This window comes from Tupaia chinensis, unplaced genomic scaffold (genome assembly GCF_000334495.1).
Source record: "Tupaia chinensis unplaced genomic scaffold, TupChi_1.0 Scaffold138619_1, whole genome shotgun sequence".
Classification (NCBI taxonomy): domain Eukaryota; kingdom Metazoa; phylum Chordata; class Mammalia; order Scandentia; family Tupaiidae; genus Tupaia; species Tupaia belangeri.
Window position 1 is genome coordinate 904,101 of NW_006198512.1, and position 13,409 is coordinate 917,509.

General features: G+C 60.3%; 1 protein-coding gene across 7 annotated transcripts in view; it reads left to right on the forward strand.

The window, feature by feature from the left end:
- The window catches only part of FGD3 (FYVE, RhoGEF and PH domain containing 3), a 79,685-nt gene extending 67,435 nt beyond the window's left edge, over positions 1–12,250 (forward strand). For 4 of the 7 annotated variants that reach the window (XM_006161463.3, XM_006161462.3, XM_006161464.3 and 1 more), the window contains exons 14-18: positions 1,598–1,657; positions 6,330–6,452; positions 9,511–9,627; positions 10,804–10,944; positions 11,482–12,250. In XM_006161463.3, the coding sequence (XP_006161525.1) occupies positions 1,598–1,657; positions 6,330–6,452; positions 9,511–9,627; positions 10,804–10,944; positions 11,482–11,697 (657 nt within the window). In that variant the 3' untranslated portion in view covers positions 11,698–12,250. The remainder of the gene's footprint in view (positions 1–1,597; positions 1,658–6,329; positions 6,453–9,510; positions 9,628–10,803; positions 10,945–11,481) is intronic. The other 3 variants (XM_006161467.3, XM_027765528.1, XM_027765529.1) reach the window with 3 other exon arrangements.
- Positions 12,251–13,409: the final 1,159 nt, after the last annotated feature.

Genomic DNA, 13,409 nt, shown 5'->3' on the forward strand with positions numbered 1-13,409 from the left:
GTGGGGGGGGTGGGGGAGCCACTCCTGGAGCTATTTTGTCATCTGGACAGGACCTCAGAGGAGCTCAGTGACGTGCTCGAGCCCCAGGCAGGGTAGAGCCAGCATCCCGAGCCCTCTCTGGGGCGCAGGGCATCCAGACACCGCAGGCTCCTTCTCGGACACGGCAGTGCAGAGTCCTGGGCTGCCTGGGCACAGCTCGTTCTCATCCTGAGCAAGCCACCCCGGGGACAGGGCACCCACATGGAGACGTGCACCACGTGACAGGCAGGGCAGCAGGGTCCACTGAGGAGCCAGGCAGGGGTCAGGGCTGCAGCCGGGGGCCAAGCCTCAGCCACCACCTCTCTGGGCTTCTGCCCCTGTGAGGAAGGCCCTGGGTGGCTGATCTGGGGGCACTGGGTCACAGCAGGGCCACACCTGGAGTGAGCACCAGGAAGGACCACGCCCTGGGCCAGTGCCGGCTCCCCCACCCCTGGTGCTCCCGTTCTCGTGGAGGGCACGGCTCCCTCACATGAAGCCCCTGACTCAGGCGTGTCTGGGAGGGACCACTTGCCCAGCTCCAGCCCTAGCCTGGTCTGGCAGCCCAGGTGACCTTCCCTAGCTGTGGCCTGACGCTGTCTGCCAGCATCCCCTTCATGTTATTGTCACCCCCTTCACATGACGTCAAATCCACTCTCTTTTGCTCTGCTTCCTGGTTGTATTTTGGAAGAATGCTTTGCACCATTTCTGGGAGGGAAGGGTGACCTCCTGTGTGGGGGGCCCTGGGGATGGAAGGCCCCTAGCACAGCGTCTTTAAGGAGGGCTAAGCCCTGGGCCAGCTCCATGGCCTGGTGGTTACGGCAGCCAGATCACACGTGGTCAGCCTTGCTGTGTGAGTCCTAGACTCAGCGGCTTGAGAAACACACCGGGCGTGTGAGCGTGCTTGCCCCAAATCCTGAGAGGGGGAGAATGGAGGAGGAGAGGTTGCAGTGTGACCATGCCCGTGGAGGTGAGGGGAATGGAGGAGGAGGGGTTGCAGTGTGACCATGCCCGTGGAGGTGAGGGGAATGGAGGAGGAGGGGTTGCAGTGTGACCATGCCCGTGGAGGTGAGGGGAATGGAGGAGGAGGGGGTGGAGTGGTACCATGCCCGCGGAGGTGAGGGGAATGGAGGAGGAGAGGTTGCAGTGTGACCATGCCCGTGGAGGTGAGGGGGAGTGGAGGAGGAGGGGTTGCAGTGCGACGGTGCCCGTGGAGGGGAGGGGGAGGGGGGGGGGGGGGGGTGTACGGCGACCGCGACCATGCCCGTGGAGGTGAGGGGAATGGAGGAGGAGGGGTTGCAGTGCGACCATGTCCGTGATGGTGAGGGGAATGGAAGAGGAGGGGTTGCAGTGTGACCAAGCCCGTGGAGGTGAGGGGGAACCCAAATGCCCTCCGTGCTCTGTGACTTGGAATGATGTCGAGCTACCCGCCACACTGCAGAGGAAGCCGACGAGGGCCTGGCTTCTCCAAGTCACATCCAGGGCTGGGGCTTCTCAGCCCTGCCCTCTCGGGGAGGCCCCCCACAGGGCTGGACGGCTGTGGTCATGGGCCCCTCTCCCCTGACCTCCATATCCTTTCTAGATGGTGAGCACCAGCTCCGTGGACCCTGCAGTGGCGGCCGATGGCGGGTGTGTCCCAGGGGTGAGTGACTCACACTGGCGATCGACAGGCATTGGGAGTGGGTCGCTGGACAGAGTGACCTGGAGGGAGGGGTCGAGGGTGACATAGCCTGGGTGTGCGGGCATGAGACAGTCTGGGAGTGGAGCCTGGCAGGGCAGGGTGCCCATTGTCAGGGCTGGCGGCAGCCACACAGCTGTGCGGACACACACTGGGCCGCACAAGGGGCCTCCTCAGGAAGCTCGTGGCAAACAGCCCATGCCCCGAGCCCCGGCTGGGCCCTGGTTGGGTCCCTGTCCTGTCTGCACCCTCACCTGCTGTGGCAGCTCGGCAGCAGGCCCGCTGTGTCCACATGCTGGCCCACCTGGGACTCCCTCCGAGGACAGGGGAGGCTGTGTATGCTGAGGGCGTGGTACCTGTCACATCGGGAGCATCGGCCGCCAGCCTGGTGCTCACAGCACTGGCAGGAGGCTGACCCTGGAGCCCTGGTGTGACATTGCCCATTCCTGGGGAGCGGTGCTCTGGGCACCTCACCTAGCCCTGCTGGTCCCCGGGGAGACTAAACAGAGCCACTGGGCCACTGTCCCGGAGCCCACCACCCAGGGCAGCCTTCTCCCAGTGCATCTACAGACCCATCTGGGCACAACCCATACCCTTTCCTGCCTCCCTGCCCTAGTGCCTCTCCACCTCGGCCTCTCTGTCTCCGTCTCTATCTCTGTCACTCTGTCTCTTTCTGTATCTTTCCACCCTTTTCTCTGTCTGTCCTTCTCTCTCTCTCCCTCCGTCTCTCTGTCTCCATATCGCTCTCATACCCCAGTGCTCTGTCATGGTGGGCGTGTGTCTGGCTGGCCGGAGCGTCAACAACTCACGACTCAGCCTGCGAGTCCCGCCCCCCGAGCTCTCTGCAGACACCCACAGGTTACCGCAGCTATCCTGGGTTTCTGCTGGGCCAGTCCTATTTGAAGCAGGAAGCAGCTCAGGGCAGTGGGGCAAGCTGGCCTTGAAGGAGGAAGGGGCCGCCATGGGGACAGACTGGAGGGAGCAAGGGCTGGGCTGACGGTACTTCCCCAGGCCTCCCGCCCTGATCTACTCTCTGGAGGAAGAGTCAGCCCCTCCTGCTGCTGCTGCCCCCGGTGTGGGACAGTGCTGAGTCCTGAATGGGTCTAGCCCCAGTGCCTGGGTTAATTCTGTCACCTCCCCAGAGGCCAGAACTCCACTGGGACTTGTAAGCCGTGAAGACCCAGGCTTGGAGTTGGCCCTGGAGCGAGGCCCTGCACAGGCGCTGGGTCATGTGTGCCCTACGCAGGGAGCTCAGAGAGGCTGTGAGGGCCTGCAGGCTGTGGGGGCTGCTCCTGTTGGCCACCCATGTCAAGGCTTGTCTAGGCCAGGCAATGGTCCGCAGAGCTGCTGGGTTGTGCTGGCTGCTGGGCCGTGTGGAGGAACATCCACCCGCACTTTGCCTCCTGGGGCTGGGCTCACCTTTCCCTGGTCTGCAGTGCCCCCTGGCAGCTGGCCCTGGGGTCAGGCTCCAGTTCAGGTGTCCCACCTCTGTCCCTTCACCCACACCACACTGGAACAGGAACCCACTGAAACAACAGCCCCGCCACCCTGGCCAGGACTCCTCCCCCCACAGGTGTGTCTGGCTGCCCGGCCGTGTGTTGCTCACTGGTGTCTTCCTGTGAGTAGAGATTTTGGGGGCCGCGGGGAGCTCTGTGCGGCTGTTCAGCTGCTCAGTGAGTGTGGCGTGACTGCCACTTGGTGGACATTTTACCAAGTGTGGCCTTTGCTACACTATCCCATATCTACGTGGACCTTTCCAAGTAGCAGGGAGGGGCCGCCCCCACACCTCTACCTGGCCATGCCAAGGCCATCCCTCTCCTCTCCATCAGGCCCCTTCCCGCAATGCTGAGCTGCCCATCCCCGGGCAAGGCACCCGTGCCACTATCAGGGCCTCAGTTGGGACCTCACCCTGCTGGCCTCCTCCTGTTTGACCAATCGCAGCAGTGCCGTGTCCCCAGGATCCTGTCTGACGTCTGGTAGAGCTGAGGCAATGCTACTGATTGGGTCTGGCTCTGTCTCGCTGAGCGACCTGACACGCTGCTGAATGGGCTAAAGAGAGAGTGCCCAGGGATAGCCCCGACGGCCCTCGGTGGGGACTGCTGGCTTTCTTACTTCTGTTTGTTTGCTACAGAGTGTGTGTGCTCGCTGGGGGGAAGAGAGAGGGAAGTGATAAGTCACCTCGGGGGGATGGTCACACCAAAATCCCATTTCCTTCACTCCCATCTTGGGATTTGGGACACGCACACACATATTCCTGGTATGTTTTTCCAGCTGCCAGCTCTGGGACTTGAACGTAGTCAGCCATGTGGAACCCAGCGCCTTAAGCTCCACGCCACCCGCTGGCCCAGCGAAGACCGCTTTCTGGGTTGACATTGGTGCATTTGGGGTGCTTTGGGGTGGAGTCGCTCAGCCAGTTACCGTGGCAGCCACAGGTCTCCATTGTCCTGGGAAGAGATTGGCCCAGCCTCTTGTTCATTTATTTCCTCCCTGAGTGAGACGGCGGGCAGCAGCCCCCGTAGTGCCCCAGTGTTTTGGGGCCTCAGCTAGCCCTAGATCACAGGCACGCACATGCCTGGTATTCAGGGAGGTCTGGACACAGACCTGGACCACCATGTGATAGGGCTCACCGAGTGGCACATCTGATGGAGGGGCCGCCTTCCTGGGCCAGCCTTTCCGGTACCCTGATGTCCTTGTGGGACATCCAAGCTCCTTCTTGGGTGATCTGTTGATAACCTCACCCAAAGGAGCAGGCCTGGCTGGAAGACCCATCTCTGGCACACAGGTGGGGTCCTGCCCCTCAGGCACCAGGTCACCTGCCGCCTGCAAACCCAGCTGACCTCAGTGCTGGGAACCGCCGAGGTCAGGGTGGGCCGTGGTCCTTCCCCAAGGGAGCTGGTGCAGGGCAGGGGCCTGCCGTCTGAGCGCTTGACTCAGCTCCGCTGCTGACCAGGGAGACTTGCCTACCAGAGGGAACTGCTGGGACCCTTGGCATAGGCCCAGCCCTGAGCTGCCTGCAGCCCCCATCTCTTCAGCCAGGACACCACTGGTCCTTGGGGAAGAGCTCGCAGCTGCTTATCCTGCCTCATCACTGCCCTCCTTCCACCTCATGGGGATTGGCTGCTCCTTCCGCCCTGGAGGACTCCTGGTACCTCCACGGCTTCCTGCGTTCTCATTGCCATGCAGTTCGGTCCCTGCTGCTGTGACGGGTCCCTTCCAGGGTCCCTGAGAGCTGGATTTCTGCCCTTGGCCAAGGTGCAAGTGGGGGCTCCCTACAGTTCACTACTGCTACCTCCCAGACCCTCAGAACCCCCAACTGGAAGACAGAAATGGCAGGGTCACCCAAGGTTGGTGGAGGGTGGGGACCATGGGCCATGCAGGTCTCATGGATGGCATGTCCCTCTTCTGTCCTTTTCCTTCTCACTGTCCCTTCCCATTCTGGGTACTTTCTCTGTTCTCCTTTTCAGTGTGTGGTGGCACCTCACCTCTCCCATCCTGAGAGCTGATCACAGGTGAAGAAGCCTGAGTAGGACAGAGAGCCTGGGGCTGGATGGGGTGGAAGGTTTGCTGTTGGGTCTGTGATGCTTTCTCCTTGGTGGGCTGAGAGCTGAGATGAACCAGTGAGCCCAGGATGCCTTACCCTCATGTCTGCACGTGACAGGAATAGTGCCCCTGCCCCTTCCAGGAGCCAGCCCTGTCCAGGGGCTCCTGTGCCAGGGGGTTATATGCCAGCCTCAAGGTGACAGGACCTGCAGGTGGGGTGATGAGGGGTGACCCGCACCAGGCCACACAGCCAGGAAGGGCAGGGCCAGAACTTGCACCTGGCAGCCCCATCAGGACTTGAACTTTGAAAGGCTCCTTTCCTTGGCCTGGAGGAAAGAACTTCAGTCAGGACTCCATGATCATGAGGCTTGGGGCCTAGGCAGTCCTCACTCACCCCATTCTAGAAGTGGGGAAACAGTCTCAGAGAGGAGAAGGCCACAGCCTCACAGCTGATAAAGCGTAGGGCAGGAATCTGGGATCTCTCCATCACCTTGTTATCAGGCACGGACAAAGAAGCGTGGTTGGATGCCCCGGGTGGAGTTGCCCCCGTCCTCCACGCACTGTCGTCTGTCTTCCGTCCTCCATTAGAGGTCCAGGCGGCCTCACAGGAGCCAGAGAAGTGAGGCCGAGCCCACCTTGGCGCTCCCAGCTTCCTCGCCTGCCTGCCTGGATGTTCCACCCTGTCTGCATATGCAGGCACATGAGTGTACATGTATGTTCACTCATGTGGTGTGCCGGGTGGGTGTGGATGTCTCCGGACACAGAGCCCGTGTATAGCCAGCTAAAAGGGGAGCCCAGGAGCTTGGGACCCACCAACTCTGCAGGTATGGGAAGCCCAGTCCTGGAGCCCGGAGAGCCTCTGCAGACCACTGCCTGCCCAGCAGGTGCTGTCCTCCCCTGCTCAGCCCCCAGTTTTCGTAGATGTGCCAGATAAGCTCATTGGGCAAAGGTCTTGACACATTGGCATGGCCAACCACTCTTCCCTCCATCCCCCTATAAGTTCCTCTTGCCTAGTCATGAGAGCGGCCTTCCACGCTGGACAGAGCAGGGCCCTGCATGACTCGGAGGCTGACCATGGCTGTCTGCCTCCTTGCAGCTCGAGGCCAGAAAGCTGTCCTCTAAGGCCAGGCGTGACAAGGAGAAGCAAAACTGCCAGAGCTGCGGGGAGACCTTCAACTCCATCACCAAGAGGAGGCACCACTGCAAGCTGTGCGGGGCGGTGAGTCGACAAGAGGAGGCGCTGTGCTCGCATGGGATGGGCGGTCCCCCGCACTGGCAGAGCCACAGCATCCTCTGATGGCAGCTGCTGGGAACCGCTGTGCATGCGACCTTGGCGGGCTCCCTGTGAAGCATACATTCACCCTGCAAGGGCCCCTCCACGTCCCGCTCACAGGGCAGGCGCCATTGAGTGGGAGACTCCTATCTGAAGGGGAAGGCCCTGCATTTCCCCAGCCAGCTCCAGAGCTGGGCCAGCTCTCCCTGCAGTTGAAAATGGTCTGGGTTTGGAGCCAGGTGACCTTAAGAACAAAGGGATGGCAGGGACTCATGCCATGTGAGGCGAGGCGCAAGAGAGATGGGGTGGTGGGAGCTCCCTTCCTGCTGGCCTGCGCTCCAGCACTCCAGTGGTGCTGAAAGCTCTGGGGGAGTAATGAGATCAGACATCCCTCCACCTGGCACCCCAAGTGCAGGTCATCTCCATTCCCTCGTTTTGCCCCAAAGCCCTTCCTCCTGGCAGCAGGCTGTTATTACCTGACAGTGAGTATAAAAATGCTCATGAGGAAAGAGCTGATGAATCAAATGTTTTTCAGTTAAGATATTGAACTTGAGAGGCCAGGCAGTGGCATAGTGGTTAAGGTGCTGGACTCTCACATGGTCGACCATGGTTCAAGTCCCAGACCCACTGGTTTGAAACTCAGGCCTGGTGTAAGTGTGTATATTCCCAAAATTCTGAGAGGAGAATGGAGGAGAAGGGATTGTGGTGTGGCCATCCCCCCAGGGAGTGGTTTCTCACTTTCTGTCTCTCTCTGTGTCTCTGGAGAGTTGTTCTATAGCAAAAATCTCTTTCTAAAAAAGGTATTAAAGGTATTAAAATTGAACCTGTGTTAGCAAGTGGATCTCAGTGTCAAGCTGACTCGGAGCTCTTTTTGCAAAGGACACAGCAGCCTGCACCTGGACTGGTGTTCCTCACCATGCCTTTCTACTGGATTGTTGGAAATGTTCTGATGCATTTTTGCATAGAAAGACAGAAAAATACATAATGACTTCTGATGTCCCAATATAACACCTTACTATGCTGATAAGGCAGGAGGCTAGGGGAGGGCAGAATAAATGAACACATCATTGAGTGGATGGATAGATGACTAGTGATGGACGAAAAGATGGGTGGATGGGTGGATGGATGAATGAACAGACAAATGGATAGATAGATGGATGGTGGTGGATGGATGCGTGGGTGAATGGATGGATAGATGGGTGAATGAACAGGCAGATGATACATGAAGGTATGAATGGGTGGATGGATGGGTGAGTGCATAGATGGGTGGATGAATGGGTGAATAAATGAATAAGTGGATAGATGGGCAGATGGATGGGTGAATGAGTGAATGAGTGGATAGATGGGTGGATGGATGGGTGAATGAATGGATGAGTGGCTAGATGGGTGGATGGGTGGGTGAATGAATGGATGAGTGCATAGATGGGTGGGTGAATGAATAGATGAGTGCATAGATGGGTGGATGGGTGGGTGAATGAATGGATGAGTGCATAGATGGGTGGATGGGTGGGTAAATGAATGGATGAGTGGATAGATGGGTGGATGGGTGGGTGAATGAATAGATGAGTGCATAGATGGGTGGATGAATGAGTAAAGGGCTGGATAAATGAATGGACGGCTGGAAGGGTGAATAGTAGGTGGATAAGTGGATAGTTACATGGATGATGCATAGATAGGTGGGTCTATGTGTGTGGGCGAGTGGTAGATGGAGGCTGGACGGGGGACGAATGGAAGCTAGATGGATGACTAGGTGAAAGATGGCCAGATGGGCAGATAAGTGTACTTCTGGATGATGGATGATGTGTGGATGGAAGGATGGGTGGACAGATGGATGATGATTAGTGTGGTGGGTGGTAGAGGATGGATGGGCAGGCGCATGAGTGATGTGGTCCCCTACCATCAGTTTGGGACTTGGTTTGTGCACGTTAGGATTAGGACATTTAACTCAACCTTAATCCTTTCCCCAGTAGACTTCAGTGAAATTGGTTGCTCTAGTTTAAGAACTATCTCTGGAATATATACCTTGGCCCCTGCTCGGCTCTGGGCTTCAGGATCTGTGACTATGTGGGATGAGAAGGTCCAGCCGCTGTTCATCTTTCCTGGGGTCATTGTCCTCATGGCTGCCCTAGACCTCCCACCCAGCAGAGGGGCTTGGGGATGAGGCACCCTGGCTCAATGCCCTCACAGCCACATATCTGCAGCACGTCCCACACAGGACAGGCGTGTTGGTGCCCATCCATCCTGGGCACACACAGGCCGGGATACACAAAGGCCGCCTCTGCCTTTCAGCAGTTGTGAATAGTGTCGCCACAGACACGTGTGTAGATTCCTCATAACCTTTAACTCCCCGCTGCCAGTTCTGGGTGTGCACACACAGTGGAATCGCTGGCCGGGTAATCCTGCATTTAATGTTTCAAGGACCCGCCATAGTATTCCCAAGGTGACTGTGCCACTTCCCACTCCACCAATGGCACGCAGGGCTCTCGACTCTCCACACCCAGTCAACACTTGGGAATTTTGGTTTTCAGAGAGCTCTTCTGGGGGCTGTGAAGTGGTTTTCTGCTGTGGGTATTTTTTTTTTTTTAAAGTTTATTCTTATTTTTTCCATGAGCAAGAGAGAAAGAAAGAGACAGCCAGCTAGACAGCCCCCAGCGGCGTCTTTCAACTGCCCTCTACCCCATCCTTGGCCAGCCTGGAGCTGGGGCACATGTGTGCCAGGTGGACTCAAGGTCACCCAATTTACACTGGAGCCTCCAGGCAGGATGTCTTGCACTTTCCTGCTGGGTCAATCGGCCCACCTGCTGTGGCACCTGTGTGTGTGTGTGTGTGTGTGTGTGTGTGTGCATGCCCATGTGTGTAGACATCCTAATGACCGATGCTCTCCTTCTTGTGCATGTAGACAGACCCCTGGACTCTGGGCCCCAGGGCAGGGGGGTCAGGCCCCAGTCACCTGGCAGAGCCAGCCCTCTCCCTGCCTCCGCCCTGTCATGGCCCTGTCTTGCAGGTCATCTGTGGGAAGTGCTCTGAGTTCAAGGCTGAGAGCAGCAGGCAGAGCCGCGTCTGCAGAGGCTGTTTCCTGGCGCAGCCCGAGGCCCCCGTGGAGCCCAAGCAGAGCATGGAGGTGGGTGCTCCTGGCCTCTGAGCCCTCACTCCATGCTTCAACGGACTGTTTCCAGAGCTTTCCTGGGTCCAGAATAGATGAGGGCCTGGCGGGGGGGAGGGGGGTGGCATAGACCATGGGATCCAGAAAAGGTCACTGGTGGGACACCTAAAACCAAGCATGTGTGCACTCCAGGCTTCTCAGGCCTGCAGGGCTGAGGCTGGGAACTGTCCGTGCTGGGGGTTGAACGGGGACACGTGTCCTTCACTCCTGGTCACCCTAATTGGAGGCTGTAGCCAGGGGCTGCCCAAGGCCTACCAAGGGAGCCCCTGCTTGTGTGGTGGCCCAGGAGGGTGGGCAAGGCCTGGAGGTGAGGAAGGTGCTGGCCCCTCCTGCCCTTCTGCCCTCCTGCCCTCCTGCCCCACTGCCTTCCAGTGCCCTTCTTCAGGAGCAGTCCCTATTTTATGGGGTCGCAGGGAAACTGGGAGGAGAAAACGGGGTTGTCCACCTGGTAAGGACTGAGGCGCCCTCGGGGAGTTCAGGAAGCCTCCCACAGGGCGGGAGCCTCGGGCACCTGGTGGGAGCACTGCTGTGCTCAGAGCCCCATCAGGTCCTGGCCTGCCTAAGGCCACAGGTGCAGTGCCTTCACTGAGCTAGGATGAGCTGGGAGAAGCCCTGCCACGGCCTGCTTGGGCGCCCTCGCCCCTGCATTTTAAGTCCTGAGATGTCCAGGAGCCCCAGGTCTGCAACTCCAGGGTATGGGCCTTGTGGGCAGGCAGGGGGGCCCTGGATCAGAGGGGCACAGCTCCAGTGGGTGTGTCTGAGCCATGACCCGATGGCTCTGTAACTACTCTGAACACGTCACAGGGGTGAGGGGCTCTGTCCGTGCGGCACGTGCGTGCGAGTTTCTCAGGGTATGTGAGTGTGGTGTGAGTGTCACGTGTGTGTGCTGTGTATGGTGGTGCAGAGCTGGAACACGCACCATCCCTTCTCTGCGGGCTAGACTCGGCACCTGCTCCAGGCCTCCCTCGCACTTTGGTGCCACTGCCCTGCAGAGCGTCGGCCCGCAAGCAGATGGGCTTTGCAGCGCCATCCTGCAGGCCTGGCCTCAGCCTGGGTGGGCTGGGCCAGCTCCACCTCGAGGCAGGCCTGGGCTGCATCTCCTCAGGAGACTGACCTGTGCTTCCTTGCCCCTAGAAGCAGCCAGCTGCAGACCCCCGGCCCAGCCTGTTCTGCAGCCCCCTGCGGCTTTCGGACAGCGGCACGACCTGGAGCGAGGTGTGGGCCACCATCCCGGCGTCAGACCCCCAGGTGTTGCACCTGCTGGGAGGAAGCCAGGTGCGTGTCCCCACCCTAGGCCACATGCTGGGCAGTCTGCTCTGATTCTGAGCCCAGAGCCTCAGGCCACTGAGTCCGGTAGGCTTGGCCCACCTGCCTGGGACTGACCCACTCCGGTGGTGCTGGTCACCTGGAGCCTCAGTGACACTAGCAGCCAGACTGCTGTCTGGTTTCTCCTCACAAGAGACAGGATGCAGAAATGCCAGGACCCCAGGGCCAGCCATAGTGCAAGGAGGGGCAGGGTGGGGCCCAAGAGCCGGCGCCTCCTTTCTGTGTGCTCATGTTCACCAACCCCTAACGCATGCTGGGAGGGTGAGAATGGCAGGCCCCAGCAGGCGTGGCTCAGGAAGGGCCCTCACACCGTCCCTTTCTGCCCAATTCCTGCCTGCTCCTGCAATGGCGTCTGGACGTCCCCTTCCCACATTCTCTGCAGACACAGGCAGTGTGGGCGTGGGGGGCTGGGTGTGGCTATGTGGGAGGGGCTCACATCGCTGGGGTAAGGCCAAGCGCCCAGTGACCCCGCCTCCTCTGCTGCAGGACGGTCAGCCACTCACAGTCCCTCTGCCTGGCTGCGAAGTGAGTGTGCTGGACCTTGAAGACAGGCTGGACTCTGGGCACGTGTGGAAGTTGCAGCAGGCCCAGCAGGCCTGGTACCTGAGTGCCCCGACGGCGGAGCTGCAGCAGCGGTGGCTGGAGGCCCTGAGTGTTGGTGCCCGGGGACACACGGCCCAGGACAGCCCGGGGGCCCTGTAGCCCCAGGCCCTGATGGGCCCGGCTGCCCTTCGCTCCTTCATGTTGGACCTGTGCTCTCTTGGGAGGCCGCATCAGAGGTCACATGAAGAGTCCCTGAACTGCTGAGAGCAGGCCAATAGCTCGGGGCTCTTGGCCCTGGACAGTCCCTCCATCTCAGAGAGGAAGAAACTGAGGCCCAGAGAGGGGCAACCACTTACCCAGGGTCGCCCAAGTCTCGGCCGCAAAGGCAGAAGCGGCTCAGAGCAGGGTGTGGGCCAGCCGCTGACGTCGCCATCATCTGAGGGGCCAGGGCAGGAGGAGGCAGCCTTGTCCGCAGTCTGCGGGTGGAGCTGCACCGCTCCTCCTGTCCACACCGGCTACACCGCGTGAGCGGAACTGCGACTTTCTGCCCTCAGCTCTGCCTCCTTACCCCACCCTGCCAGGCCTGCCCATCCTGGCTGGACCACAGCGCTCAGAAACGGCTGGGGGGCCGTGCAGCCAGGGAGTGGCCGGCTGTCCCTCTGTCAGGGTGTGCTTGCCTGCACAAATAAATGCTGGCCGCCAGCAGGGTGCAGCCCGGCTCCCTCTCTGACCCCTGGGGGCACCCCGCAGGGTAGGTGCAGGCGGCCTGGGTTGGCAGGAACATTTCTGCATATGCCCCTGTGGCTGGGAGAGCAGGGAGCTTCTGTGGAGGCTCTGACTGGCTCCCGAGGGCCTAGGGTGGGGGTGCTGAGGGCCTCTGGGAGAGGGCAGGGAGGTCGAGCCCAGGATCCGGCACCCCTGTGGCACTCATCAAGCACCTGGCAACCTCCAGGGTGCCAGCCTCAGGCTGAGAGCAGCCGTGGGAGCCCACAGTGGATGCCAGCTGTGGTGAGAGGGCAGGCACTGGCAAACCTCAGAGAACCAGAGGGTTGTGGCGGGTCTGTAACCCCACGCAGACCCTGCGGGGGCCCTGGGCCTGCCCTGACTCCCTCGGTGTGCCATGAGGGCTTTCCTGGCTCATGCCCAGGAAGCTGAGGCTCCGTCGGGTGAGAGGCCTCGGGCGTTGCCAGGTGGGTCCAACAGTCACCGTGTAGGCGCCCGGCCCGACGACTGCTGCCCAAGGCACCCGCCCCGTCCCTGAGCTCGGAGGCTGCTGTGGGCTGGGGGGATGCCAGCACGTTCCCTGAGCACCTACCGCAGTCCCAGGGGGCTCCTTTTAAGGATGGGACTCTGTCCCCGACTGCCCCCAGCAGGTCCTTTCTATCATCGCACCACATTCCAGGAAGTGTCACTTGACAGCTGAGGAAACCGAGTCACAGAGAGGCGACCTCTGTGACTTCCACAGTCCCAGAGCCCAGTGGAGCTGACCCCGGAGCAGTACCATGGGGCCCAGAGGCTGTGCTGTGGCGTCCCCAGCGTGGGCCCCAGCCTGGGCCTGCTCCCCTCCCGCACACAGCCAGGGTCCCGCATACAGGACTCCCCCCTCTGCTCAGCACACTGAGGGGGCACTGAGGACAGAGGGACAGGAGGGCTCAGTAGCCCAACACCCCACTGGCTGCAGCCTGCAGTGAGGACGGGGCGGAGGTGGGGCTGGAGGTGGAGGCTGGGCTGCTCCTTCCCAGGGTTCATGAAATATGTCCAATATTTCGTGGCAACATGGAGGCCTCAGCCAACTGTCCCCGCCTGGGGCACTTTCAGACTTTACTAGCAGACCATCCTCTGACGTATCCTGACAGCCTTAGCTCCTGCCG